Here is a 26,412-nt window from a genome sequence, read left to right on the forward strand (position 1 = left end):
AAAACAAATTATCATGCAGAGGAACATTGGTCAACATAACTAAAGTTCAAAAATAGCTCTTTTTGTGGTGAACAATAGACCTTCAAATTACAAATCCTTTGGGTTTGTCCTAGGGGAGACAACCTAGGGATTACGGAAGGCCATCTAAGGGGTTAGCATTCTTCCAGGAAACTGTTATGACAGACTCAGCAGAACATAGAGAAGCATTGGTTATCAAAGGATGATGTGGAGAAAGGTAATCATATACTAGTACCATTTCTACCTTTTTGTCAGCAGTTACTCTGTTGTTTTGGAGATGCTCATGGGTCTAAAACAAGGGGGTCTTACTCCCTTTGCAAAAAACAAAAACCTACAGAAGAAGTCGGAGAGGAATTTATAGTTACTTTTTATGTCTTTCTTCTCAGATCATTCCCTAGTCCATTTTACTTTTTCTCTGATTGTGAGAACTCTATTAAATTCAATCCTGCCTACAATTTGAGTACCAGTAACTTGAGTACTTGGAGTAGATTCCAACAAAGATCTGTGAATGGTGACAAACTGCTGGAGGCTGTAATATATTTTACAGATGGTATTTTCCCCCACACCTTCTTCCAGTTGATTAAGGTCAGCGAGCTTCAAGAAGTTTTCAGTCTATAAGTGCTAAACTTTTCTACACTTCATTGTTTTCGGTTAGTTTTTAGTAGAAAAATAGGATACTTCATTTTAATTCCTCGAAATCCAATTGGCCTGATTCGGTGATATATATACAATCTTTTTCTTTTTATTACAATACTTCCAGACCCAAGCTCTGACTTTAATCGAGAGTATACAGCAATATTAGTATATTACATCAAATTGAATCCTTACATCAATCTTAAGATAGATACACCACAAAACTGAGAAAGAAAAAGGTGGCAACAGCACATGGATTCTATATCGAACCATTGCTGGCAATAACAGGTCGAGATTTAAAAATAAAAATAAATCAAATAAATATAATTCATAAGAGTGTTGCACCTTATCGCCCACAATTACATGGAATAGCAGAAAGAAGAACAATGCTTTAAAGACCTGTAAATCATTTCTACTTTCTAGCTTTATTATGAATTTATGAAGGGAGTTCTCAGCCTTTCTTCTTCTTCTTTTTCTTTCTTTTTTTTTTTTTTGTGGGGGGGGGGGGGGGAGGAGGGGAGGGGGTTGGACTCGAGTCCAGCTCAAGTTCACGTACATGAGCGGCTCCCAGCTGTTCAGATGGAATCCACTTTGTGGGACCTACATGGATGGATTCCATCTGAACAGCTGGGAGCAGTTCTCGTACGCTCACATACGTGAACGTGAGCCCAACTCGTTGGACTTGACCTGTTAAGTTTTATTCAAAGTGCTAAATTTACTATGGAAGATTAGGGAACCTTCTTACAAGCATCTTAATGAGAAGAGTGTGTAGTTAAATCATCTATAACTAGTCCTTGAGGAATTAAATTAGGAGTTTGTATATAGTGCGCTCCCAGGGTATTCCAAAATCAGCAGTGCTTATAGCTATTATGAAATCGAGTTATAGTAATTCTCACGTCAGCCAATGACAGCACTAGCAGATGCTGACTTCTTCCAAAATGTTAAATCTTTTCAACTCAAGTTCAAACATCTGTGGTTAACTCTAGTCGCCCTTATGATGAACTTGAAGAAGCACGGAGACCTCAAAGGGAGGACAGAAGAGAGAGAAAATGCACAAGTACAGCCAATACTTTATATTTTTAATTCTATTCCATGTATATCAAAACTTACCCTTCATCTTTCTCTGAAACTATGCTTCCTTGCATGTGCATTTACAAAAATTACCCTAAACAGTGGAATAGGTTCCATTATATCAGTATATAACACCTGGTAGTGATTGTAGGCAACTGAATTTCTAGATGAAAATTTAAGGAGTGACAGGACTTTCTTTCATTCATCTGCTTATTAAAACACCTTTAACCTATACAATGAAACTTCATTAACTCAAATGAATTCAATTTAGTCTTTCTCCCAACTAAGTGGGGTTGGCCACACAATTCCTGTTCCTCCAGATAACTCCATCCAAGGCCGTAGATTTTCCACAATATGACCATAAAGTGAGCACTCCTTACTTCCACACATTATTCTTGCTCCACCTTGTCCTTTTAGCGCCTTCAACTTGCTAGGTCGCACGCCTCAGCCGAGAAGCCATTGCTCTTGGATGAACATTACTGAACCATCTGAGTCAACTATTCCTCATCTATCGCCAAGATGGAATGTGTGATGCAATCCTTGTGCCACTCATCCGTCAACTTGTTCTTTGTCAAATAATTTGGACAGTTATATTATAATATTAACAAATTTGGTTCTTGGATAATTTGATGGGAAAACACAATCCCCTGAAGAAATTCTGTGATGAAATGATGAAGTCAAAACAGCCAGCATAGTTCAGAGGTCTTTTCTTCAATATATGGCTAACTAAGAGGTCTTGTTTTGACACAATTTCAAGAGACTAAGACAAAACTATACCAAACAGAATGAAAAACAGAAGAAGAAGATGAAGGAACTCACCTCCCTCAATAAAGACAGATAACCCAAAGTCGGTGGCCTTCAGCATGGCTCCTTCGTCCTTGCTGGAAAGCAAGAAATTCTCAGGCTTGAGATCTCGATGCATCACACCCATGAAATGGCAGATGTGGACAACATTGACAATGGACCTGAATATGGAGGCAGCTGCCCTCTCAGAGTAGTGCCCTTTCGCAATAATCCGATCAAAGAGCTCTCCACCGGCGCAGAGCTCCATGACAAGGTGAACTGATTGCAAATCCTCAAAAGCACCGCGAAATTCCACAATGTTAGGCTGCCCAGTTACATGTTGCAGGATCTGAATCTCCCTTTTAATGTCTTCCTTATCATTCTTAGTGACAAGTTTCCTCTTTAATATGGACTTGCAGGCATAAGTGTGGCCAGTCGAGTTCTCTGTGCAGAGGTAGGTCACCCCAAATTGACCCCTACCCAGTTCGTTGCCAAGAGTATAATACGACTTCACGTCCTCCAATGGCTTTCCTAGAATGGTATCTGGCTTGTGAACAACTGCATGAGGAGAAGGCTGCTTTAAAGGGGAAGGAGCAGGCGGCTGTACCGGTGCCGGCCGCTTTACAGGTACCGGGTGGGTTTGCTGGTCAGGAGCTTCGGACTGCTGAACCATAGGTTGCTGAGTTCTCTGTTGATGCCTTGCCGCAAATCCTCCACCGCCACCGACGCCTTCGTTTCCTATTGGTCTGTACCGATTAGCATTTGGTTTAGTTGTTTCCTGAACCTTGCCCTTGCTGAAACAGAGACCCATGGCTAAGTAAAGCCCGAATTTACGATTTCAAGAGCGAAGAAAGGATCAAAACTAAGGACTTGAGAGATTATTTTTGAAGGATTCGTGTACTCTGAATGCTGCAAAGAGAACCCAGATCAGATTCCAGAGCTGAAATTGATATTGTAGGCGAAAAAGAAATGGGATGAGGGTGGCGGCCGTCAGAGAGATCTTAGAAAAAAACCAATTTGGGCTTCTGATATCGGGACCAGATTTCAGGTACTGAAGTTGATTTTAAAGGAGAGATCAGGGCTGGCACATGAGCACATCGGAGACTTAGAACAAACTTAAAAACAAAAAGGAAAAAATTAATGGGAAAGTAATTGAAACTACAAGTCAGGCTTTATTTTAGAACAGGGAAGAAGAGGTAAGGGGGAGAGAGAGAGAGGTGGAGAAGAGGCGTAAGGATTGGAGAAAAGAAAGAGGTATGAATCAACAGAGGCCGACAAAGAAAAAGTGGTTTGATGAATAATCTCTTATTAGACTTTCTTTCAGTTGTGTCTTCCCAGGTGTCGTTTTTCAAAGTAATAAACGATAAGGATATCCGTACTCTGTAGATTATGGTGAAAAGAAGGAAGAGCCTTCCCTTCCCTTCCTTCGCTTCTCGTCCTGTAGCTTTTCTTGCCAACTGCAACCTTCCTTCTACTGCTAATCTGCTATTGCAGACTTGCAGAGTTGAAGTACACAAATGTCACAATGCACCAAACCCGTTAATATAGTCAAGCCTTAAAGCTTTAAGCCTTAAGGCTATAATTAAAACTTTCTGCAAAAGCACAAACAAACGGATAAGTTTTAAACATTTAAACCTCAAGGAGTAGCGCACTTCGCATGTTACATGGTTCTAAGTATCGGTATCGTATTGTCCGTATTGGACGATACATATCGGTTTTGCTAGTCACCAATATCAATAGTTTGTTACCGTGCCGATGCCATATCGGTAGTATAGTACGGATAAGGGCTAAAATGGTCAGAAAACTTATTTTTTAAGGAGATTCAGGGTTAATTTTTTCTAATACAATCGTTCAAGGCCGATATCATATCGGTATTGTATCGATTTTGCAGATTACCGATATTCATTCCTATATCATGCACTAAAACCATGGTTCACCCACCATGGTTCACAAACCTTTCACCTATAGAGGACGGTCCAATAAAAAAACAAGAAAATGACATGATTTCAACTCACGTTTGGGTTAGCTAAAAGAAATTTAAACATTTAAATTATAAAAGGTAAAAGGGTTTTGTACAGGGTTGTGTTGGATGGAGATGAAGGGTCGTGTACTATACATGATCAATCGATCATGCCCATTCAATAGTTAAAAGCACGATCGTCACCATGCTCGATCGTGTACAAAAACTCTCCTCGTTAAAAAAACATTTCATGTAAATTATGAATGAGACTATTTCATACTTTATTAAGGGATATTTACAATTACCATCCCAAAAACTATCATATCTACTATTACCCTCCCAAAAACTTTCAAACAACTACTATCCTCCCCTGTTGCATACTAATGACTAAGCGACCCCCACGGTTACAAACCCGTAACAGAGGGGGTTAGTAATGATACTGTGCCGTTGTCACGAAATATGTAGGACCAAAATGCCCTTCATCCAAAGTGAAATATAACAATCTTCAAAGGTTCCTCTTCACTTCCTCTTCACCTCACCTGTTGCAGCAAACCGGAGGAAGAAGAACTTCGTCGGCGGTGCTACAGCACCCATCCCCTCTTCTCATTGCGAGAGAGAAGTCGACGAAGACGAATCCTTATTGTCTTTTTTTTTTTTCCTTCGTCTGATGGCAGAGTGAGGACTAGAGAAGATGGAGGGGAAGATCCAACACCGATGACCAGTTCCTCTTCGACGAATCGACAGAGAGCTTCGCCGACGTCTTTCAGTGACCCAAAGTACGCAACGTGACTAGAAGCGAGGGCGTAGCAGTGATCGACGGTAGCTTTGATGTATTCTTTCCTCTTTTTGCAAAGAGTCACCAGAGGCAAATCATCTACTTTGGACCCTCCACAGCCCATATCAAATCTAAAAAACCTAACCTTACCTCTTCTCCTATTAACATCTCCATGCCTGAACGCACAAATGCAACACAGTAGTAGAAAACATGATGAGAATAAGGTAGCAGAGGACACCCAATCCGAAGAAGATCTCCATTACACACAGAAGGAAACTGAAAATAATACCAAAATAAATAAACAGAAACCCTAATAAAGAGAGAGTGTGATAGTCTATATGTGAGAGTGAAGAACAATAAATCTGAACCAAAATTGGAAAAACAGGGGATTAAAAATAGAAGATTTTATGGAAAGAACGGATTAATTGAAAATCTGACCTTTGATATCTTTGAGCTCCGCTCGTTTTTGTCCATGCGACAGACAAACAGACAATAGAGCGAATTTTGGATGAATCCGAAACTGATAAATCTGACCTCTGAGTTGAGAATTGAAATGAAATTTTCGTTTCTGAAGTCGAATTTTTTATTGGATTTTTAAAATTTTTTACTATATTTCCTTCCCTCTTGATATGTCATTGGGTTTCGTGTTCTATAGAGAAATCAGAGAGAGAGAGAGAGAGAGAAAGAGGAGCAGACGTACGTAGAGCAGAGAGCTCGAAGAATCCGTCATTCGAAACGGATGTCGACGACCAGAAAGTCGGATGAGAAGAGGGGATGGGTGCTGCACCGCCGCCAACGAAGTTCTTCTTCCTCCGGTTTGCTACAACAGGTGAAGTGAAGAGGAAGTGAAGAGGAACCTTTGAAGATTGTTATATTTCACTTTGGATGAAGGGCATTTTGGTCCTACATATTCCTTGACAATGGCACAGTATCACTACTAACCCCCTCCGTTACGAGTTTGTAACGGTGGGGGTCACTTAGTCATTAAGTATGCAACAGGGGAGGGTAGCAGTTGTTTGAAAGTTTTTTTTGGAGGGGGGTAATAGTAGATATGAAAGTTTTTGGGATGATAATTGTAAAAATCCCTTTTATTAATTATATTAAAACATCTAATTACATCTCCTTTTTGTTGTTTGGAAATGTAGTTACATCTCCTGGATATGTGACTAAACTGTCCTATAAAGTTTATAGGTAAGATACATATCATGCAATCTTTTATAGCAATATTTACCAAAAAAAATAGTGTGTTTATCTAAAAAAGAAAAATCTAGATATTTGTAGCAAAAGAGGGAACACATACTATTGTCAACAAACCAGATGATTGCTAGCAAACTAGTTACTAAAATCTTCAATATCGGTCCAAATGTCTAGTTCTTTTGTATTTTTGTTCTTATTTGATGTGTTAGTAATTGATCTATATCATATTAAGGGAAAATTTTCTCACAACGCCATTATTAAGAGTGACAACAATAGGCATGGTTTCGTATAAGTGGGGGCTTATTTTTCCTAGAAAGAGAATGTTAATGTGAGATCCATTGGTCAAATGTGAGAGGCTGTGGAAAAAATCCCTACACCACCGTCAAAGGATATTTTTCCCATTATATGAAATTATTTCCTTCGCAAATGAAGATTTAAGTTTTTAAAAGAGTGTCACTTTTTTTTTTACTCAAAAATGGTATAAGGCGTGTTTATAACGGATTCCAAATTGTTTGATGTTTTTTTCTCAAATCTTTCGAATCAACACAAAAAACGTGTTGGCAACATGTAACGGATATGAGCTGCCATGGTCATCTTACATAGTATGTGACATGGCATGATCAGGGATATATTGCAGTTTCCTAATGTAATATATTCTATTATTGTACCTACCATTTTAATCTTGTATCCATCACTTATTTAAGAATAATATACCTCACCCCAAGCAGTAAGAAGATTTGGGGTTTTTCAGCCGTGGAGTTGGCTTCACAATGAAGACCGAACCACGTTAATTCCTGTCTCCATGTGTGTGTGTGTGTGATCTGAACATGGTATCAGAGCGGAGGTGATCTTGAGGATTTCAGGCTTTCTCGATGGTACCTGGATTATACGCATATTCATGGTGTTGTGCTCTCTGAATTTCAGATAAGTTCTCCATTCCTTTTGCTTATTATTTGAAGACTGTTTTCATCATGTCAACTGAAAAATCGACCTCTCATGAAGCCCATAATCGGCTTACCTCTATTTTATTGAATGAACGAAATTTTCTGCCATGGTCTCGAGCAGTCACCGTGGTGCTTGCAGGGCATTCTAAGGCTGGTCATATTAATGGCACCTCAACAGCCCCTGCTGCCGATGATGCCAAGTACAAAGAATGGGTTGCCAATGACAATCAAGTTATGTCTTGGCTTTTTAATTCCATGGAACCCTAGATATATGAGATCTTCGCCTATTCTGAAACGGCTAAGGCTCTCTGGGATTCGTTGATAAGTATGTATGGACAGGCCAATAATTCATCTAGAATTTTTGAACTACAACAAGAGATTGCTCATGCCGAGCAAAAATCTAACCAGTCCTTTTCAGAGCACCTTGGAAATATTAAGAAGAAGTGGGACGAGTTACGCCAATATCGTCCTCCTGCAAAAACTGTGAAAGAATATATTCAAAGAGAAGAACAGGATCGTGTTTTTCAGTTATTGGCCAGTATTCATCCTGAATATGAATATCTGAAACGTCAAATCCTTATGGGATCTGACCTCCCTTCATTCACAAGTGTTTGTGCTACCATACAAAGAGAAGAGACCAGGAGGCGTGTTATGCGTTCTGAGTCAAAAACCACTGTAGAGATGATTGAAAATTCTGCCCACGCTGCCACTAGCACTGGAAGTCGCTCATCTTTTGGTCGTGGCCGTGGGAAAGGGTGTGGGTCTTGCCCACCTTATCATTGTGACCATTGCAATAGAGATGGTCACTCTAGGGAGAGATGCTGGATTTTATATCCCAACCTGAGGCCACCTAAAGACAAATCTAATGCAAAAAATTCTGATGATAAAATTGCTGCCCAAGCTGGGTCGTCGGATCTGCAGGGGTCCCTTGAAAAACTTACACAACAACTGCAACAATTTCTTTAGTCAAGTGGTACTGCTCGATCCATTTCAAATTCCAACAAATCATCTGACACTAGCAACTTGGCTCGTACCTCTGGTAATCCTCTTGCTCTCTCAGCTTTATCTTCAAAACATATTATAGTGGATTCGGGTGCAACAGATAATATGTGCTGCACATCTGAAATTTTATTCAATATTGACTCTGGGAGTTCACATCTTCCCATTACAGTGGCAAATGGTGCAGCCGTGCCTGTTCAAGGGCATGGGAGACTTAATATTTTCTCAAATAAAATTGATGCTTTATATGTGACCACTCTAGCAACTAATTTATTATCTGTTTTCAAGGTTACTAAGCATTTGAATTGTACTGTGATATTTTTCAAAAATAAGGTAATCTTTCAGGACAATACAACGGGGAAGAAGATTGGTGAAGGCCGTGTGCAGAATGGTCTCTATGTTTTGGATCCCTCAAGTACTGTGTTGGCTTCTGTTCAGAATAAAATTGGGATATCCCAGCTTTGGCACTGGCGTATGGGTCACCCATCAGATTGGGTCTTGCATTCTCTGAACTCATCTTTAAGTTTTGATTCCAGCAGTTGTGATGTTTGTCATTATTCCAAACAGCATAGATTTCCATTTCCAAATAGTACTCATGTTTCTAGCAAATTGTTTGAACTGGTTCATTCAGATGTGTGGGGTAGTGCCCCAGTTGATTCTAGAGATGGGTTTAAATTTTTTATTGTTTTTGTTGATGATAAATCCCATGCTACATGGATATATTTATTGACATCTAAGAGTGAAGTGCTGTAGGTTTTTCGGGATTTTTGTAATATGGTTTACAACCAATTTGACACTCGCATTAAAATTTTGCGAACTGATAATGGTACTGAGTACAAAAACACCCCCTTTAGATTATTTCTTAATAGTATGGGGATTGTACATCAGACATCCTGTGTTGGCACTCCTCAGCAAAATGGGATTGCTGAGCGAAAAAATAGACATCTCCTCGAGATGACTCGATCCTTATTGTTTCATGGAAATCTTCCAAAAAATTATTGGTCAGATGCGGTCCTTACTAGTTGCTATCTAATCAATCGACTTCCCAGTCAAGTTTTACAGTTTAAATCACCCATGGGGGTGCTCCATCACAGACCTACTAATGTCTCTCATCTTCGGGTTTTTGGATGTGTGGTTTATGTGCACTCACAGGATGGCAATAAGCTTGATCCCAGGGCACGTAGGTGTGTCTTCGTGGGGTATTCAGCTGTCCAAAAAGGATATAAATGCTATGATCCTTCGACCAGGAAGCTCTATGTCTCTCGTGACATTTCCTTTACTGAAGCACAAATGTTCTTTCCTGGCAGAGATCAAATTCAGGGGGAGACTATTGACTATAGCGATCTCAATGTTGAATTTGCTCCCTTACCAATGGTGGCTGACCGTCCTGGTCTTGACAATAATAGTGAGACTGCAAATACTAATGAAAATTTATTACCAAATGCAGGTATTACTCCCACTATTGAACAACAAGAAGTGGTTGCCGCTCCTCCAGCTCCTCCTGAAATCGTTCCTCGAAGGTCTACTCGGGTTTCACAACCCTCGGTTAGACTTCGTGATTTCTCAACTTATCATGTGGCCAAGTTTTCGATACAATCTTACATTAGTTATGATCATGTTTCTTCTCAATTTCTGGCCTTTCTCACTGCTATTGAAGAAAACCAAGAACCAACTACTTTCTCTGAAGCCAGAAATTATCCCATATGGCTGAAGGCCATGGATGATGAACTTAAAGCCCTTGAGAAAAATCACACCTGGGATATTGTTCAGTGAAAAGTGCCCTGTGGGATGCCGTTGGGTCTACAAGACCAAATACAAGAGTGATGGCACCATTGAGAGGCACAAGGCAAGACTTGTCGCCAAAGGTTACATCCAAACTTATGGGGTAGATTACAAAGAAACGTTCGCTCCTGTTGTTAAAATGAACACAGTGAGAGTATTAATGTCTGTGGTTGTTAACTGTGGATGGCCACTATTTCAAATGGATGTTAAGAATGCTTTTCTCCAAGGGGACTTGGAGGAAGAGGTGTATATGGAGGTGCCACCTAGTCACCCATTAGAAAAACAAGATGGAACTGTGTGCAAACTCAAAAAGGCGATATATGGGTTAAAACAATCCCCAAGGGCATGGTATGAGAAGCTAAGCACAACTCTTATAAACTTTGGATTCAAAAGGGGAGCATATGATTTTTCAATGTTTGTTAAACGTGCTACTGCTGGCACTATGGTTGTTCTGGTATATGTGGATGACATAGTCATCACAGGAGATAAACATCAGGAGGTAAGTGCTCTCAAGCAATATTTGAACAAAACTTTTGACATTAAAGATCTTGGTAAACTCAGATATTTTATTGGAATTGAGGTTGCAAGTTCTAATAAGGGATTATTCATTTCACAAAGAAAATATATTCTTGACTTGTTGAAAGAAACAGGGAAGACAGGTGCGAAACCCGTTGCCTCTCCTATGGATTACATCAACAAATTTATTGATAAAGCTACTCCTTTACAAGACAGCAGTCATTTTCAAAGGCTGGTAGGACGGTTAATTTATTTTACCATCACAAGACCTGACATTCCATATGCCGTGAGTTATGTAAGTCAGTTTATGCATAACCCTACTGAGGGGCACATGGAGCTAGTTCATTGCATTCTGCGATACTTGAAAGCATCCCCAAGAAGGGGTATTTTAATGAGGAAGAATGGGAATACTGAAATTGAAGGTTATGCCGATGCCGATTGGACTGGTAATCCAACCGATAGGAGATCCACTACAGGCTTTTGTACATTTGTGGGAGGAAATATTATTACTTGAAAAAGTAAAAAACAGAACGTTGTTGCTCGCTCTAGTGCAAAAGCAGAGTACAGGGCGATGGCGTCGGCTACCAATGAATTGATATGGATCCAAGCATTGCTACAAGAATTGGGTTTTGAGTCGTCTAACCGTCCCATGAAGTTATTTTGTGACAATCAAGCTGCCACTCACATTGCGTCCAATCCGGTCTTCCATGAGAGGACTAAACACATAAAGGTTGACTACCATTTCGTTCATGAAAAGGTTCAAGACGGGACGATAGAAACACCATATGTTCTGAGTGAGAATCAACTTGCAGATGTTTTTACTAAAGCTCTATCCAAGGGACCATTTCAAGAAATCTTAGTCAAGTTGACCTCCAATGATATCTTCGCTCCAACTTGACGGGGAGTGTAACGGATATGAGCTTCCATGGTCATCTTACATAGTATGTGACGTGGCATGATCAGGGATATATTGCAGTTTCCTAATGTAATATATTCTATTATTGTACCTACCATATTAATCTTGTATCCATCACTTATTTAAGAATAATATACCTCACCCCAAGCAATAAAAAGATTTGGGATTTTTCAGCCGTGGAGTAGGCTTCACAATGAAGACCGAACCACGTTAATTCCTGTCTCCATGTGTGTGTGTGTGATCTGAACACAACAAAAAAATAATAATTAAATAAAAATGAATAATTATGGTCACAAAGGTCTGTCATTTTTCCAAATATCACAAAGCATCTATTCTATCAGGGGATGATCAGGGGACAAATGATAGATCCATTCCAAGTTTCCAACTATTCGATAGAGGGGATATGATCTAGATTAGTCACGTGTCAAATTTCAGAGTCTAATCCAACCAAATACCCCTTTTTGTTTTGGAGCACATCTTGTCTATGTACGTGCATTTGTATCAATATTTTAAACATTACTTTGCATTGTCCCAATTCTGAATAGGAATATATGAACATATGATTTAAATTAAAAAACAAAAGAGAAAGTTTTACTCCACCCACGGAGTAGTGTTCACCCACCTATCTAGGGTTATTATTACTATGCTCCACTATTATACGAATTCCATAAAATACTCTCCACTGTTCTCGATTCCCATCCCAAGACTTAGAAACCCATAGGTAAGGGATTCTCCATTCCATCGTGAGTATGGGAAAACAACCTCCTTTAAAAAATATATATAAAAATAGATGATTCAAATTCGTCTTGTGCTTTTTAGAATATCAATCTCCATTGTTATATGGATAATTATTTTTTTTTTAAAAAAAGGAGTTTTGCCTGACCCTTTTCGCAGTGTCAACGGGCTCGTACGTTTTGGTTGGGCTTTTTTATGGGAGTGAATGACTTAGATGGAAGTGCAGTGCATAAAACAAAATAAAATAGATAGCAATTAAATCAGGTACAAAATGAAGATCCAAAACTTTGGTGAATCTGCGAATATTACAACTTGTTACATAGGCCAAAGTTGGTTTAGGCCGACCTTCCATTTTAGTCTTGTGGCAGAATAATGTGACAATTCTGACTATTAAATTAATAAATCTATGGTTGGATTAACCACATGTTAAATTTCATGACCTATTTTAATTAAGGGCATGAGATCGTTGCTTGGTCGTGTAGCCCTTGCATCAGTGCATGGGCCAATGAGAGCATGAGCAGGGGCATCAACATTGATGGATTTTTTTATTTTTACAGTGTGCAGGATGATAAATTCACGTGTTCTTGTGTTTGGACATAAGAACCACGCAACCAAGCAACGTTCTTTTTTGCTTCAATCAAATACTCTTTCGTATAATGGGAAGCATCCTTTCTATTTTTTATTTGTCCAAATATGCCCATGCATCCTCTTGTTTTCAAGCTTTGTATTACCTATCACCTTGCAAACTCTATTTGGATTAAAACTCGACACCTAGGGTAGGGACCTTGTTATATACTTATATACTTGTCTATAGAATTTGGCTCATCAAATCTTTCATCTGACAAAAATTTGAGCCACCATAACAAACTTATCATGACAAATTTGCATTTCCCAATAAAATATTTCCACAAAAAGAAAGATTCCTTTTATTGGAGTAGGAGAAAGTTTTCTTTCACCCACAAATCTAAAGTCTTTATTACTCTTCCTCCACCCTTCTATTTGTTGAAGATCCAAAATGTCCTTCATTATCTGGATCTTTGTCCCTTCGAGTTCCCTGCCTAGCCCAGTTCATCCAGTGCCTCTAATAAAGAAGAGGCACAATGATCACCCTACCCCTACCCGAGTGGGGTTTACCCCCCTCCCCCACCCCTATTATAGGCATCGGGGAACTGGTCGAGTAGGGAATTGGAGGTGATAATTTTCCTTCATTATCCTCGACATCCATTCAAGCACAATGATGATCATCCATGAAGGAATTCCACTTTGTCGTGGCTTAAGGAAAACTGTGTCTTATTGGAGTATATAATTTGCTTATGTCATCATTCCCCTATACATATTATAATAGGAAATTAAATTACTCCTACTTTTCATTGAATAAACTAATTCCTACTTATACTTAAATACGATTCAAGCAATTAAATCTCACTTCCCTTTGTTAACCTTCACATTCCCATTCTGGTCGCAAATAATTAAAAGTGCCTAAATGCCCCTTTTCCTCCGTGGGGTTTGAGGTCTACTAATACTATTACAATATTGAAGATTGATATTACAAACTAAAATCAGTCAAATAATGGATGTGCTGCCTGTGAATGGGGTTAGGTTTATACTTGCCAGCTTTAACGACCATTATTATGTCTTGTTTTAGTAGTGATACCCATGAGCATAGTTTGAGTAATTTTCTTTTGAGAGAGAGACGCAAAAGTGGAAAAAAACCAAAAAATGGAATTCTCAAAAGTGGAATTTTAATTTTCTTCACCGTGAGTGACGCATCAGCTGGAAGCAACCAATAGAAGGCGGCCACGATTATTCCCCCTCCCTTCCCCTTAAAAAAACAAAAAAACAGAGAAGAAGGCCACGAACCAATCTATGAAGTTAATTTTTTAAGAAAAAAATTTGGTCAAACGCACACATCAGCTCAAAAGGGATCGAGATCCTCTCCAGCGCACATCGTGTGGCTGGGGGGTTTCGATCCACACCACCACACACATCCCGGTGCAATGGCGTGTGGATCGAGGCCTCCCCAGTCAAACGATATGCGTTGGACATCATCCCGCACAGGCGAGGATCTCAATTCGCTCAAAAGGGTGTTGTGCCCTAAAACCCATCCAATATTTGCTTCGCTGGGTTCCCTATGACCTTTCCAATCAAGGTTCAAGATAACATAATTGAATCTCTAGAAAATGGAATGGGAAGAGAAAACAAAGATTCTTTAAAATGTATGAATTTTTATATGTTTGTTTTTGGAAAACAGAATACTAATTGATGTTGTGCCTCGGCGTGTACTTACCCCCAAGCACAAACGCATGCAAAATGACTGATGCATCCCTTGATCTTTTCTACCTTTCTAGGGGGATGTGTCAATCATGTCGTGTGCGACTGTGCTTAATTGATGCCAAGGCACAATACCGGTTAACGTTCTTTCTCTCATGTTTTTTATTCAACAAATTTGGGGGTCCTACTACCAAAGGATGTTTTATTGATTTTCTAGTGCATTATTGTTCTTACTATCGATTGTGATTCTGATTTCTTAATCAATGGTTCCAGTACTTATAAAAAGTATAAGCACCCAAGACCACATAGTTTCGTATCTCCAATTTTTTAATCGCATATAAAAGGTGAGAAATAACTTATTCGCACATGAATGCAAGGAGGATAGTCCATGGTTTAAAAAAAACAGTACAAAGATCAAGATCGGTGGCCATATCGGGTCAAATCGGATGATTTATCCTCAATTTCTATTTGAAAAAAATCTTTTTTATGCAGATTTATCTTCATTTGAAACCGTTCCACTTAAGGCTGCAACAGGGTCAGGTTAGGGTAGGCATTTTCAAACCCCAATCCAATCTTGAGTCCCCTTAGTTGGGCCCAGGCCCGACCCAGCCCTAACTCAAGGCCAGAAAAATCCGACTCTAACCCTCCCTTAGTGTCGGGCTGGGCTGACCCTAATTGGCACTGGCTATGGGGGGGATGGGAGATGCATGGGTTGGCGAAGCTGAGAAAGGGAGATGAATGGGCTGGTCAAGCTAGGAAAAGGAGTAAGAAAAGAAAGAAGAAAGAAGAGAGAAGAGAGAAGAGAGAAGAGAAAGAAGAAAGAAGAGGAAGAACAAGAAGAAGAACAAGAAGAAGAAGAAAAAACAAGAAGAAGATAGGGTCGGGTTGGCCCAGATCAGGCTCAGCCCGAGACCGCAACCTTAACCCGACCCAATCCTGACTCGCCCTCAGGGCCAAGGTATCTCAACCAAGGCCCTGTTTGGGATCAGGGTAGGCTAGGGCTGGCTCGGACCAAACTTGCACCTCTAGTTCCACTTATCAAATATGGCTAATACCAATACCAATCCAACGATATATCCACTCAAATATTATTTTTGGGAGGTAGTTTTCTATCCAGGAGTGTGGCCTACACTAACACTCCCATGTGTCTATCTCTCTCCTCCTCTAAACATGGGGGTAAAGATGTTTTTTCATATAAAGAGGAAAGAGATAGATTCATGGGAGTGATTGCGCAGGCCATTCTCCCTGACATTTTTTTTTTTCATTTTTCTTTTGAAAAAAAATATCCTATGATTAAATGAGCTTGAAATCAAGACCCGGAATTGGGTTGAAGAGGTCCCACCATTCTCACCAACCCAACGAAAGGACGCGATCACATCCAAGGAAAAATAATTGAAGTGAGTTCATTTAATGCAACATAATTAATTGACCGACAAGAGTAACAGGTAGACTCTGCCCTACACGTTAATGGATAATGCTAGCATGGTCGTTTTCAAATGTTTTTGAGATAATGCCCACTGCAAGGGAGCTCCTCCATTTTAGTCTATTTGCATAGATGAATTAGTAATAATTTATATAAATAGATACTAGGGGATGTAGCTCAGATGGTAGAGCGCTCGCTTAGCATGCGAGAGGTACGGGGATCGATACCCCGCATCTCCATTTAATATTTGGCGAAAAATTGTTTTAATCTTTGTTTGTCTTAGGCGATGCTTTGCAATTTTTTTCATCTTTCCTTTGGGGTTTAATATATTTATGGGAAATAGAGAGCGAACTGGTTATGTAGTGCACACTCTCAGTGCCTCCATCTTTTCAAGGGGTGTGGTGGTCATTATGCTCACCTTGGTCCTTTTCGACACAGGGGCGGTGTGTGCTGCCGACTGCATGGTGTTTTTTCTCCCTATATTTATTTATTCATTCAAAAAAGAAAACTTAATCCCCCGTGTATTTGGGCGGCTCCTCTTGTACTCTTATTAGCTTGACGTGAGAGATTCCATCTCATGCCGGTAGCGTATCGAACCCTGCCCAAAACTTAACTAGGTCTCTTCAACTGATCTTAGCTTTCCCTCCTGGTTTGTACATCTCTTAGTGGTGTAGAAAACCTCTTCCATGTTTTGGAGAAAGTTTTCCTTCACCCACGATAAAAGGTACCCACACATCCATCATCACAATTACAATTCCCTCTCCCCATTTGTTGGAGGTCCAAAATGCCCATCACTATTGGGGACACCCATCTGAGCACAATGATGACCATCAGTGAAAGAATTTTTTCTTTAGTTTAGCTTTTAAAAAAAATAAATCCCCATGTTCCACAAAATATCCTTCGATAACCCCCTGCGCACATCTGAACCCGCCGTGGCTGAAGGAAAACTTGATCATTTATCATATATCGGTAGAGAAAGTTTCAGGACAAAGCAGAAGAGGGGAGGGTGAGGAAGAATAATCAACATGATCAATACCAAATCTTCACCATGCATTGATACAGTCAAGTCTAGAAATATAGTTGGAAGCGTAGTAGCAAACATTACAAAGGAACACTTAACTCCGAGAAACAAAAAAGCAGTACCTAATGGAATAAGACTACCATTGATAGGTCACTAATCCTCACTCACATAACAAGATTGCAAGACAAAAGTTGTAACAGATTTGATATTGTTGCGTCAAGAAATCGTCGAGCGGTCCTGCGAGTGCCGTCACCTGCAAGTGGACCAAAGGGGTCAACAGAGAGAACCGGTGTGGTTCCGGCCTAGGGCTCTCCGATGCCAAAGTTAGATCTCCTGGCGCAAACAGATGAATAGTGATTATTCAGTATGAGTTTAGATCTCCTATGGGGTTGTGTACCTTTGCCTTTTATAGTAGCATATGGCGGTGTGGAGAGTCCCCGTTTGATTGGCGATTGTGCCGTTGAGTGGATAGAGGCCCTGGGTAACGGGGCTCTATCCTGATTGGCCATCTCCCCAGCGGGGGGAGTGTCCTGGTGGCATCGGGATCCTTGGTGGATAGATATCCGCGTGTGGTGATAACGTCCTTGGTGCTTGAATCCGTCTGGATGACGTGACCTCTAAGGGTCTAGAGTCCTGGTAGTGACATGAGTCTTAGCGATACGATCGGGGTCGTAGATGGGTGGCCCCCACCTCAGGTGCCCATGATGTTGCGCTGGGTGAGGCGCGCCACTGAGTGAGGAGGCCGCGCTGGGTGAGGCGTGAGGAGGCCGCGCTGGGTGAGGCCGCGCCCTGGTGAGGAGGCGCGCCGGTGAGGCCGCCCCGGTGAGGAGGCCACGCTGGGTGAGGCCGCGCCTAGGTGAGGCCGTGAGGAGGCGCGCGGGTGAGGCCGCGCTGGGTGAGGTGCCGTGAGGAGGCCGGGCCGGGTGAGGCCGCGCCCGGATGTGTGGCCGCGCCGAGTAGTGGCCGCCCCGAATGGTCTTGGGACTCGGTTCGTTCCCCTTGGCTATGGGGCGGGTCGTCTATGACACGTGGCGGTCGTTGATTGGCCCTGTGAATATTGGATGTATCATTTGCCCCCCACTCTCTTGGGATAGGATGTCCAAGAGAGTAGGTGTCTTTGCATAGTGAGGGGTCCGCTACGAATAAACTTTCCTGTGGGGTTTGCCCGTAAATCCACTAATGAGGTAGGAGAGGTTGGGGGTTCAAACCTTACCTCCTACACTTTTTCTTTTTGTTTTTTGTGGGTATATGTTCCTTCCTCTCCCTTCTTCTTTCACTTCTCATTTCTCTTTCTTACTTTTTGTCTTCCCTTTTGCTCTCCTTTAATTCTCCCTTTTTGTCTTTTGTCCTCTTTTTGGTGCCCACCATGTGTTTGTTTTTGGGTCACCTCCACTAGTATCCACTTTGCTTGATTTTGGGGTCCTTGTGCTTGGGTTGTGTTCTCTTGGTGCCTTGGTTTGCTTGGAAAGCTTGAGTGGTGCTTGGCTTGAGTGCCTTGCCTCTTGTGACCTCTATTCCTTGGTTGTGCCTAGTGGTGTGGCTACGTCATCGCCGTGTGCTTGTCCTTCCGGCGCGATCACCTTTTTTCTGAGGTACATCGATTCTAGCCCCCCTTTTTTTTTTTTTTTTTTTTTTTTGTGTGGGGTGTCTTCTCGAGGCCACGCTTGCGGGGTGTGGCCGCGGTGAGGCCGCGCCCTCTTGTCGTGCGGCCCACGGTGAGGCCGCGCCCCTTGGTGTGGCAGCGCGCCCCGCCGAGTGGCCGCGGGAGGCCGCGCCCGCATGGGTGTGGCCGCCGCGTAGTGTGGGCGCGCCGCAGCGGGTGTGGCGCGCCCGCGGTGAGGCCGCGCTGCTGCGGGTGTGGCCGCCTGGCGGTCTTCGGGTGGCCATGCCTGGGTGTGGTCACGCCTTGCCGTGATGCCGCGCCTATGGTGACCGCGGCGTGGGCGTGATGGACCCTCGCTCTTCTTCCCTATTCCTCCTCTTGTATGTGATGGATCTGCTGTTTATATTTTGCAGGTGACCTTCCTTTCCTTTTTCTTGCCAGCTTCAAGGAGATTGCTTTCTCGAGTAAGTAGTTCGTTCCCCTCTTGTCCTTCATGTCGTTCCCGGGTGACCTTGGCCCTGCTTGATCGGGGTTGGATCTTCGAGGAGCGTTCCCCTGGATCGCTTCTTACGTGGGTACTCCGCCCTCTATACCCTCCCCTAGTGATGCGATGGACGAGTGGGACCTTCTAGTGTCTCCGGTCCCCGTAGGGATGATCAGCCCTGCGGGCGGCATCCTCATTGCCGGTCCTGGCGATAGGTTAGGCCCTGTTGCTAGCATCTTGTCACCCTCGACTTGGTTTCCCTCCGTGAGGAGTTTCATATTCCGCCGAGGTCATGTTGCGTGCTCCTGGGCCTAGCGAGTATGCCTTCTCTCATCGTGCGGGGGAGATCTGCCTCTACCGTTCATTTTTCCTCCAGGGCCTTCGCCTTCCTATCCCTCGCTTTGTCGAGTTGGTGTTAGAGCATTGGCACCTCACCACCTGGGCGGTGTTGCCCAACTCTTAAGGGTGATCTTGGGTTTCTATGTCTTCTTTGCCACTTTGGCGTGCGCCACTTGTTCCCCTGTTCTCCCACTTTTATCTGTTGAAGAAGGGGAACCATGGATGTTATCACTTTGCTCGCCGCGTGCTCAAGGGGCCCTATGCCTCTGTGGAGCTTCTCACGGGGATCACTAGCAACGTGAAGTATTGGAGGGATCGCTTCTTTTTTGCCACGGTCCCCTGATGCCCACTACGGACCGTTAGGGAAGTTATTGACCTCAAGAGGGTCAATCGGGGCTTGAGTGAGTGATTTTGAGGGTGACTCCCTCAAGGCGTGCCTGGGTCGCGATCCGTTCCACGTCCAGGAGTTGGACTCGGAGGCCTTCTGTCTCTCTGGAAGGCGAGTCTGGTAAGAGCATTGTCTTTTGTACTTGATTGGCATGTTGGTATTTGAATGTATTTGTCATCTGATTGGTTGGCCGATCTATGAAGTGGATACGCGTCCGGACTTCAGTTTGCTTCGCGGCAATCTGCGGAGGAAGGCCGCTTCTCAGGGTGGTCCATCTGCTGGAGTGACCGATGTTAGTGGTGCTTCTGCGCTGTGGTTGTTGGAGCGAAGCGGAAGGGTGGACCAGGACATGCCCGCGTGACGAGCTCTGGCGTGCGGGTCCTCCTTCCCCGTACTTCTCCTGGTGACGGTGGCGTTCCAGGCTCTGTGCCTCTGCCTCCCTCGGTTGTTCCTTCGATTCTTACATTGCCCCTTTCCAAGGGAAGGGTGTGAGTTCTTCGGGCGGTCCACGCCCGATCTTCCCCACCTGGGTGAGTCCCCTGGTGATCACCTTGGGCGTCTTGAGGGCTCGACCTTGGCTGAGGCCGGCGTATCGCGGGAGTGGGTGGATAGGGGCAGACTCCCTACCGCGAGGATGGCCTTGCAGAGGCTTAGCGATGCTTGTTTGGCCCAGACCCTCTACCATGACATGGCTTCGGTGAGTTATTCCTTTACTGTCTCCTCATGTCCATTGCTCCATTTATTTTTACACTATTTTATCTCTTGCCATGTTGATTGTAGGTCCATCACCGTATTCTTTGAGGCGGTGCTTCGATTGGAGGGTCACGCTTCTCGTGAGGTGCGGATACGAGCGCACCTGCGTGACGTGGAGAGGGAGCTCAGGGTCGGTCGATGCCGTGAGAGGGCCGAGGCTGACGCGCAGAGGGTGTCGGGGAGCTCGTTGTGGCGTCCGGGAAGCTCCTAGAGGTGTCGAGGAGCTGCGTGTGACCTGGTGCGGCCGAGAGCTCGGCTAGGGTTCCGCTTTGGAGGAGGAGCTTCATTCATTGAGGGGAAGGCATGAGGTGGAGTGGCATCTGCGGTGAGCGAGTGTGGCTGAGTTCCAGGCATCCTCTGCGTTCTCGACATTTGTATCGGCGCGATTCAGCCCGCCTATGAGGGAGGGGTCGGGACTTAGCCGCTTGTGTCCTGGAGGTGACCCCTGACTATGACTTCTCTGTCTTGGGGTTCTCTGAGTTTGCTGCGGTGCTTCCGGGTGTAGCTGTGGTGGAGTGCGCTCCGGTGTCAGAGGTGGAGGCTGCCCTGCCTGAGGGGGGTGCTGCTGCGCGTCCTCCTGAGGCGGACATGATGTCTCCAGCTGGGTCGGAGGTGACCCACCACTCTGTGATCCCTTGACCTTACGGTCGTCCCGATCCTGTAAACGTCTCAACCTTTTTCCTTTTTTGAACTTGAGTTGTAACTACTATGACTTTTCTATGTGATCGCTTTTGCTTTTCTTTGCTTACCTTGCTCTCTTGGTGATTATTTGCGCGTTGATGCTCTCGACCCTTGATAGTCCTCGGATTTTGGTAGTGACGTCGTGCCTTGGTGATCCTCGACCTTGGTGTTGGCATGTCGCCTTAGGCATGAAGCCTCAATGTTGGCATGTTGCCTTAGGCTTGAAGCCTCGGTGTTGGCATGTCGCCTTAGGCACGAAGCCTCGGTGTTGGCATATCGCCTTAGGCACAAAGCCTCAGTGTTGGCATGTCGCCTTAGGCATGAAGCCTCAATATTGGCATGTCGCCTTAGGCACGAAGCCTCAGTGTTGGCATATCGCCTTAGGCATGAAGCCTCGATGTTGGCATATCGCCTTAGGCACGAAGCCTCAGTGTTGGCATATCGCCTTAGGCACGAAGCCTCGATGTTGGCATATCGCCTTAGGCACGAAGCCTCGATGTTGGCATATCGCCTTAGGCACGAAGCCTCAGTGTTGGCATGTCGCCTTAGGCACGAAGCCTCGATGTTGGCATATCGCCTTAGGCACGAAGCCTCGATGTTGGCATATCGCCTTAGGCACGAAGCCTCAGTGTTGGCATGTTGCCTTAGGCACGAAGCCTCAGTGTTGGCATATCGCCTTAGGCACGAAGCCTCGATGTTGGCATATCGCCTTAGGCACGAAGCCTCAGTGTTGGCATGTTGCCTTAGGCACGAAGCCTCAGTGTTGGCATATCGCCTTAGGCACTAAGCCTCAGTGTTGGCGTCTCGCCTTAGGCCTGAAGCCTCGATGTTGGCATGTTGCCTTAATGTAGTGGCCGTGATTCGATTGAGTGGTAGGAGAAGACAAGTATTCTTGCAACATTTCTTTATTTTGACTGAAATTCACATTGTCTTTGATGTCGTCTCTCGCTACTCCTCTCGCATCTCATTATCACTACCACTCTTGCTATGCTTCTCTTGGTAGTACTTCTTGAGATGTTCGAGTTCGTGCACGGTCTACCTTCTTGCCCCTGGAGTCTTCAAGCGGTAAGTCCTGGCGATATCGCTTGGAGACTATGTAGGGTCCTTCCCGGTTGGGTGACGACTTCCCCCTATCGTGGCTGCGATGCACTTGCCCTCCGTAGTACTAAATCTCCCTGGTGGAATAGCCTTTCCTTGACCTGGCGTTATAGTACGCACGTTTTGGTAGGCGGCGTTCCTTAGTAGTGCTCTTTCGCGGACCTCATCTATAAAGTCTAGGTTCGCCGCGATCCGTCGACATAAGTGCGCTCATTGAAGTGCGAGAACCCTATGGGACATAGCGCAGACCTCTACCGGCGCCAATGCTTGATGCCATATGCTAGGCGGAATGGGCTCTCTCTGTGGGCGTCCGCCTTGTAGTTCGGTATGCCCACGGGACGCTTGGTAGCTCTTCTACCCACTTGCCTTTGGCTCCTTCTAGCCTTTTCTTGACTCCTTCCGGTGCGTTACGTTGGTGACCTCCACGACCATTGGCACGTGGGTATGCTACGACACAGGCCGATAGTCGATGTTGTAGCTGGAGAATGCTTGGAATTTAGGGTTGTTGAATTGTTTTCCATTGTCTCGGGCGAGGATCCGTGGTACCCGAACCTGTAGATGACGTCGTCGCGGACGAACTTCTCCATCTCTGTCTCTGTTATCTTGGCCAAGGGTTTAGCTTCAACCCACTTGGTGAAGTAGTCGATCGCGACGACCAGGTACTTTCTGTTTCCTGGTGCTGCGGTGAAGTTGCCCAAGATGTCTAGTCCCCACATGGCAAAAGGTATGGGGTTGAGGATTGATGTCAGCTTGGTGGCGGGTAGATGGGGTACTGGGGCGAACAACTAACATTGCTCGCACTTCTTGGCATATTGGATGGCCTCCTCTTGCATTCGTGGCCAGTATAGTCCCTGGCGGAGGATTTTGTAGGCTAGGGCTCGTCCCCCCATGTGGCTTCCACATATCCCCTCATGGACTTCGGCTAGGGCGTACTCTGCCCCCTTGGGTCCTAGGCACCGGAGTAGTGGTGCTTGTTGCCCCCCTTGTACAGTACCCCGTCTAGGACGGTGTACTTTGCAGCTCTCATCCTGATCTTCCTTGCTTCGGCCTTGTCTTCTGGTAAGACATCATTCTGGAGGTAGTTGAGTAGAGGGTCCATCCAGCTAGGTCCCTCCGTGATCTCGTTAACCTGCTTTTCCTTATACGTTGGCTCATGCAGGATCTCCACATAGACTGCGCTAGCCAAATTTCGGAGTTCCTCATTGGCTAGCCTGGATAGGGCATCAGCGGCGGCGTTCTCCTCCCTGGGAACTCGAACCATCTCAAACTTCTCGAAACCCTCGATTAATGCTTGAGCGCGTGCTAGGTATGATGCCATCCTCTCATCTTTTGCCTCATACTCTCCATTCACTTGATTCACCACAGTGGGAGTCGCTCCGGGTGGATAGGTGTGTGACTTGGATGGCTTTGGCCACCCGGAGTCCAGCTAGTAATGCCTCGTACTCTGCTTCATTATTGGATGCTTGGAAGGTGAACCGAAGAGCATATTGGATACGAAATCCCTCGGGGCTGGTTAATATGAGCCGGCGCCGCTTCTGCCGCATTGCTCGACCCGTCCACGAACATGTCCCACGATCCGTGATCCTTCTCTTCGGGCTCCCCTGTTTGTGACTCGATCTCAGGCGGGTACATTCCGCAATGAAATCTGCAAGAGCCTGGCCTTTGATGGCTGTCCTTGGTTGGAGCTTGATGTCATGCTCACTTAACTCCACCGCCCATGCTATCAATCGTCAGGAGGCGTCCGGCTTGTGCAATATCTTCTTCAAGGGTAGGTCTGTGAGAATTTGTGATGGTATGGGCTTGGAAGTATGGTCGTAGCTTCTGGCTGCCATTACCAATGCATAGGCTACCTTCTCGATACTAGTGTACCTGGTCTCTGCATCGATCGGGACATGGCGACGTAGTAGATGGGCCTCTGGACTTTGTCTTCTTCCTTGGCGATCTTGCGCTGACCGCGATAGGGGTGGCGGCCGAGGTAGAGCTGCAACTCTTCGTTAGGTTCCGGTCGCCCAAGCGGGTGGGCTCTCTAGGTACTCCTTCAATTCTCCGAACGCCTTTTGGCACTCTTCCGTCCATGTGAAGTCCTTAGGGCTTCGGAGGTTCTTCAATGTTTTGAAGAATGGTAAGCACTTATCACTGATCGTGACACGAACCTGGAAAGGGCGGCGACCCTTCCATTCAACCTCTGCACTTCACGACCATTCGAGGAGGTGCCATCTCTTGGATGGCCTTGATCTTGGATGGGTTAGCTTCTATTCCACGGTGAGACCATGAACCCAGGAATTTTCCCGATGTTACACCAAGGCGCACTTTGCAGGGTTTAGCTTCATCTGGTTCCTCCTCAGTACTGTGAATGCTTCCTCTAGGTCGGTCGGGTGTTGGTTGGTGTGGACGCTTTTTACGAGCATGTCATCCACATATACCTCCATGTTGCGCCCGATCTGCTCCTCGAACATCTTGTTGACCATTCTCTGGTAGGTGGCCCCTGCATTCTTTAACCCGAACGGCATGACGTTGTAGCAGTAGTTCTCTTTGTCCATCCGGAATGCGGTGTAAGACTCATCCTCCTCATACATGAGGATCTGGTTGTATCCGGAGTAGGCGTCCATGAAACTCAGCATCTCATGGCCGGCGGTGGCGTCGATCAGTAGGTCGATCCGGGGCAGTGGATACTCATCTTTTGGGCATGCCTTGTTCAAGTCGGTGTAGTCGACACACATCCTCCACTTCCCACTTGGCTTTGGTACCATGACCACGTTGGCGAGCCAGGTTGGGAACTTCTCCTTTCTGATGAACCCTGATCGGCTTAACTTCTCGACCTCCTCCTTGATTCTTGCTTGTCGGTCGAGGGCGAGTTACGCCGCCTGTGAACGGGCTTCTGGTTGGGTCGACATGTAGTCGATGTTCCACTATGGAACGTGGTATTCCTGGCATGTCGGAGGTCGACCATGCGAAGACATCCATGTTCGCTTGGAGGAGGTGTCCAAGCCCTTCTTTGTTCCTTGCTTAGCAGCTAGCCGACCTGAACGACCTTGGAGGGGTCATCTGGCGAGGGCCATGGGATGAGGTCTTCCACTGGCCTTCCCCTTCTCTCTGTCAGTTCATCTCTCCGGTCCTGATCATGCTCTCTAGGCGAGTGCCATTCCACGTGTGTTGCCATTATTCTTTTTCATGAAGGTGGCGTAGCACTCCCTTGCTTTCTTCGATCTCCTCGGACTTCGCCTACCCCATTCTCGGTGGGGAACTTCATCTTCAGGTGAAGTGGTGATATGACTCCTCTAAGGGCTGTCGGTGATGGTCGCCCTAAGAGGCCGTTGAAGGACACCACGGACTTGACTACCATGAAATTTACCATGTTGGTTACTTGTTGAGGTGTACCCGAAGGTGACGGGTAGCTCTATGGTACCTCGATGGAGGCGGTGGCACTGAGAATCCATGGAGATAAGTGGGCTCGGTTTGAGCTGGTCGTCCCGAACCCGAGCGTCGATAGGCGTCCAAGGAGAGTACGTCAACGACGCCCCTGTGTCTATCGGTACCACGTGTGCGTCGATTGGCTACCTCCACTGTACTACCAAGGCATCTTCATGCGGGAAGTTTAGTCCTTCTAGGTCTTCATCCGAGAAGGAGATCACCGCCTCGTCTTGGCTATCTTCTTTGGGCTTCTCTGCCACTCCCACGAACCTGGCATGGGCTTTAGCTTTTACGGTGGACTCTTGCCCTGGTCCTCCAAGTATGGTGAGGATAGGAGGTCCCTTGGTGCCACTAGGTTACGTGGCATCTCTCCGCTCTTACGGCGGTCTCTCTCTCGATCTGTTCTTCTTTCTTCTCATCTCGGCTCCACTCTGTCTCCTTCGCGACCTCTATCTCCTTGGCACGAGCGGTTGTCACGTCTCCCCTTCACATACTTGTTCAAGCTTCTGCTTTTACCAGTTGTTCTATCTCTCTCTTCAATTGATAGCACTCCTCTGTGTCGTGCCCATTCTCTTTGTGGAAGAGACAATATTTGTTAGGGTTTCGCTTCT

At 44.9% G+C, this 26,412-nt stretch overlaps 1 protein-coding gene and 1 non-coding gene across 2 annotated transcripts in view; one reads left to right on the plus strand and one right to left on the minus strand.

The window, feature by feature from the left end:
- Positions 1-3,483, minus strand: part of LOC122642758 (calcium-dependent protein kinase 2-like) — a 31,301-nt gene extending 27,818 nt beyond the window's left edge. Inside the window, exons 1-2 of the mRNA XM_043836337.1 lie at positions 3,425-3,483; positions 2,542-3,350 (exon numbers count right to left, since the gene is read on the minus strand). Coding sequence (XP_043692272.1) covers positions 2,542-3,316 — 775 coding nt within the window. The 5' untranslated portion in view covers positions 3,317-3,350; positions 3,425-3,483. The remainder of the gene's footprint in view (positions 1-2,541; positions 3,351-3,424) is intronic.
- Positions 3,484-16,189: 12,706 nt separating this feature from the next.
- Positions 16,190-16,262, plus strand: TRNAA-AGC. The gene has a single exon. It is a non-coding gene; the product is annotated as a tRNA-Ala (tRNA).
- The last annotated feature ends 10,150 nt before the right edge of the window (positions 16,263-26,412 follow it).

The sequence above is a fragment of the Telopea speciosissima genome, chromosome 10, assembly GCF_018873765.1.
Source record: "Telopea speciosissima isolate NSW1024214 ecotype Mountain lineage chromosome 10, Tspe_v1, whole genome shotgun sequence".
NCBI classification, from domain to species: Eukaryota; Viridiplantae; Streptophyta; class Magnoliopsida; order Proteales; family Proteaceae; genus Telopea; species Telopea speciosissima.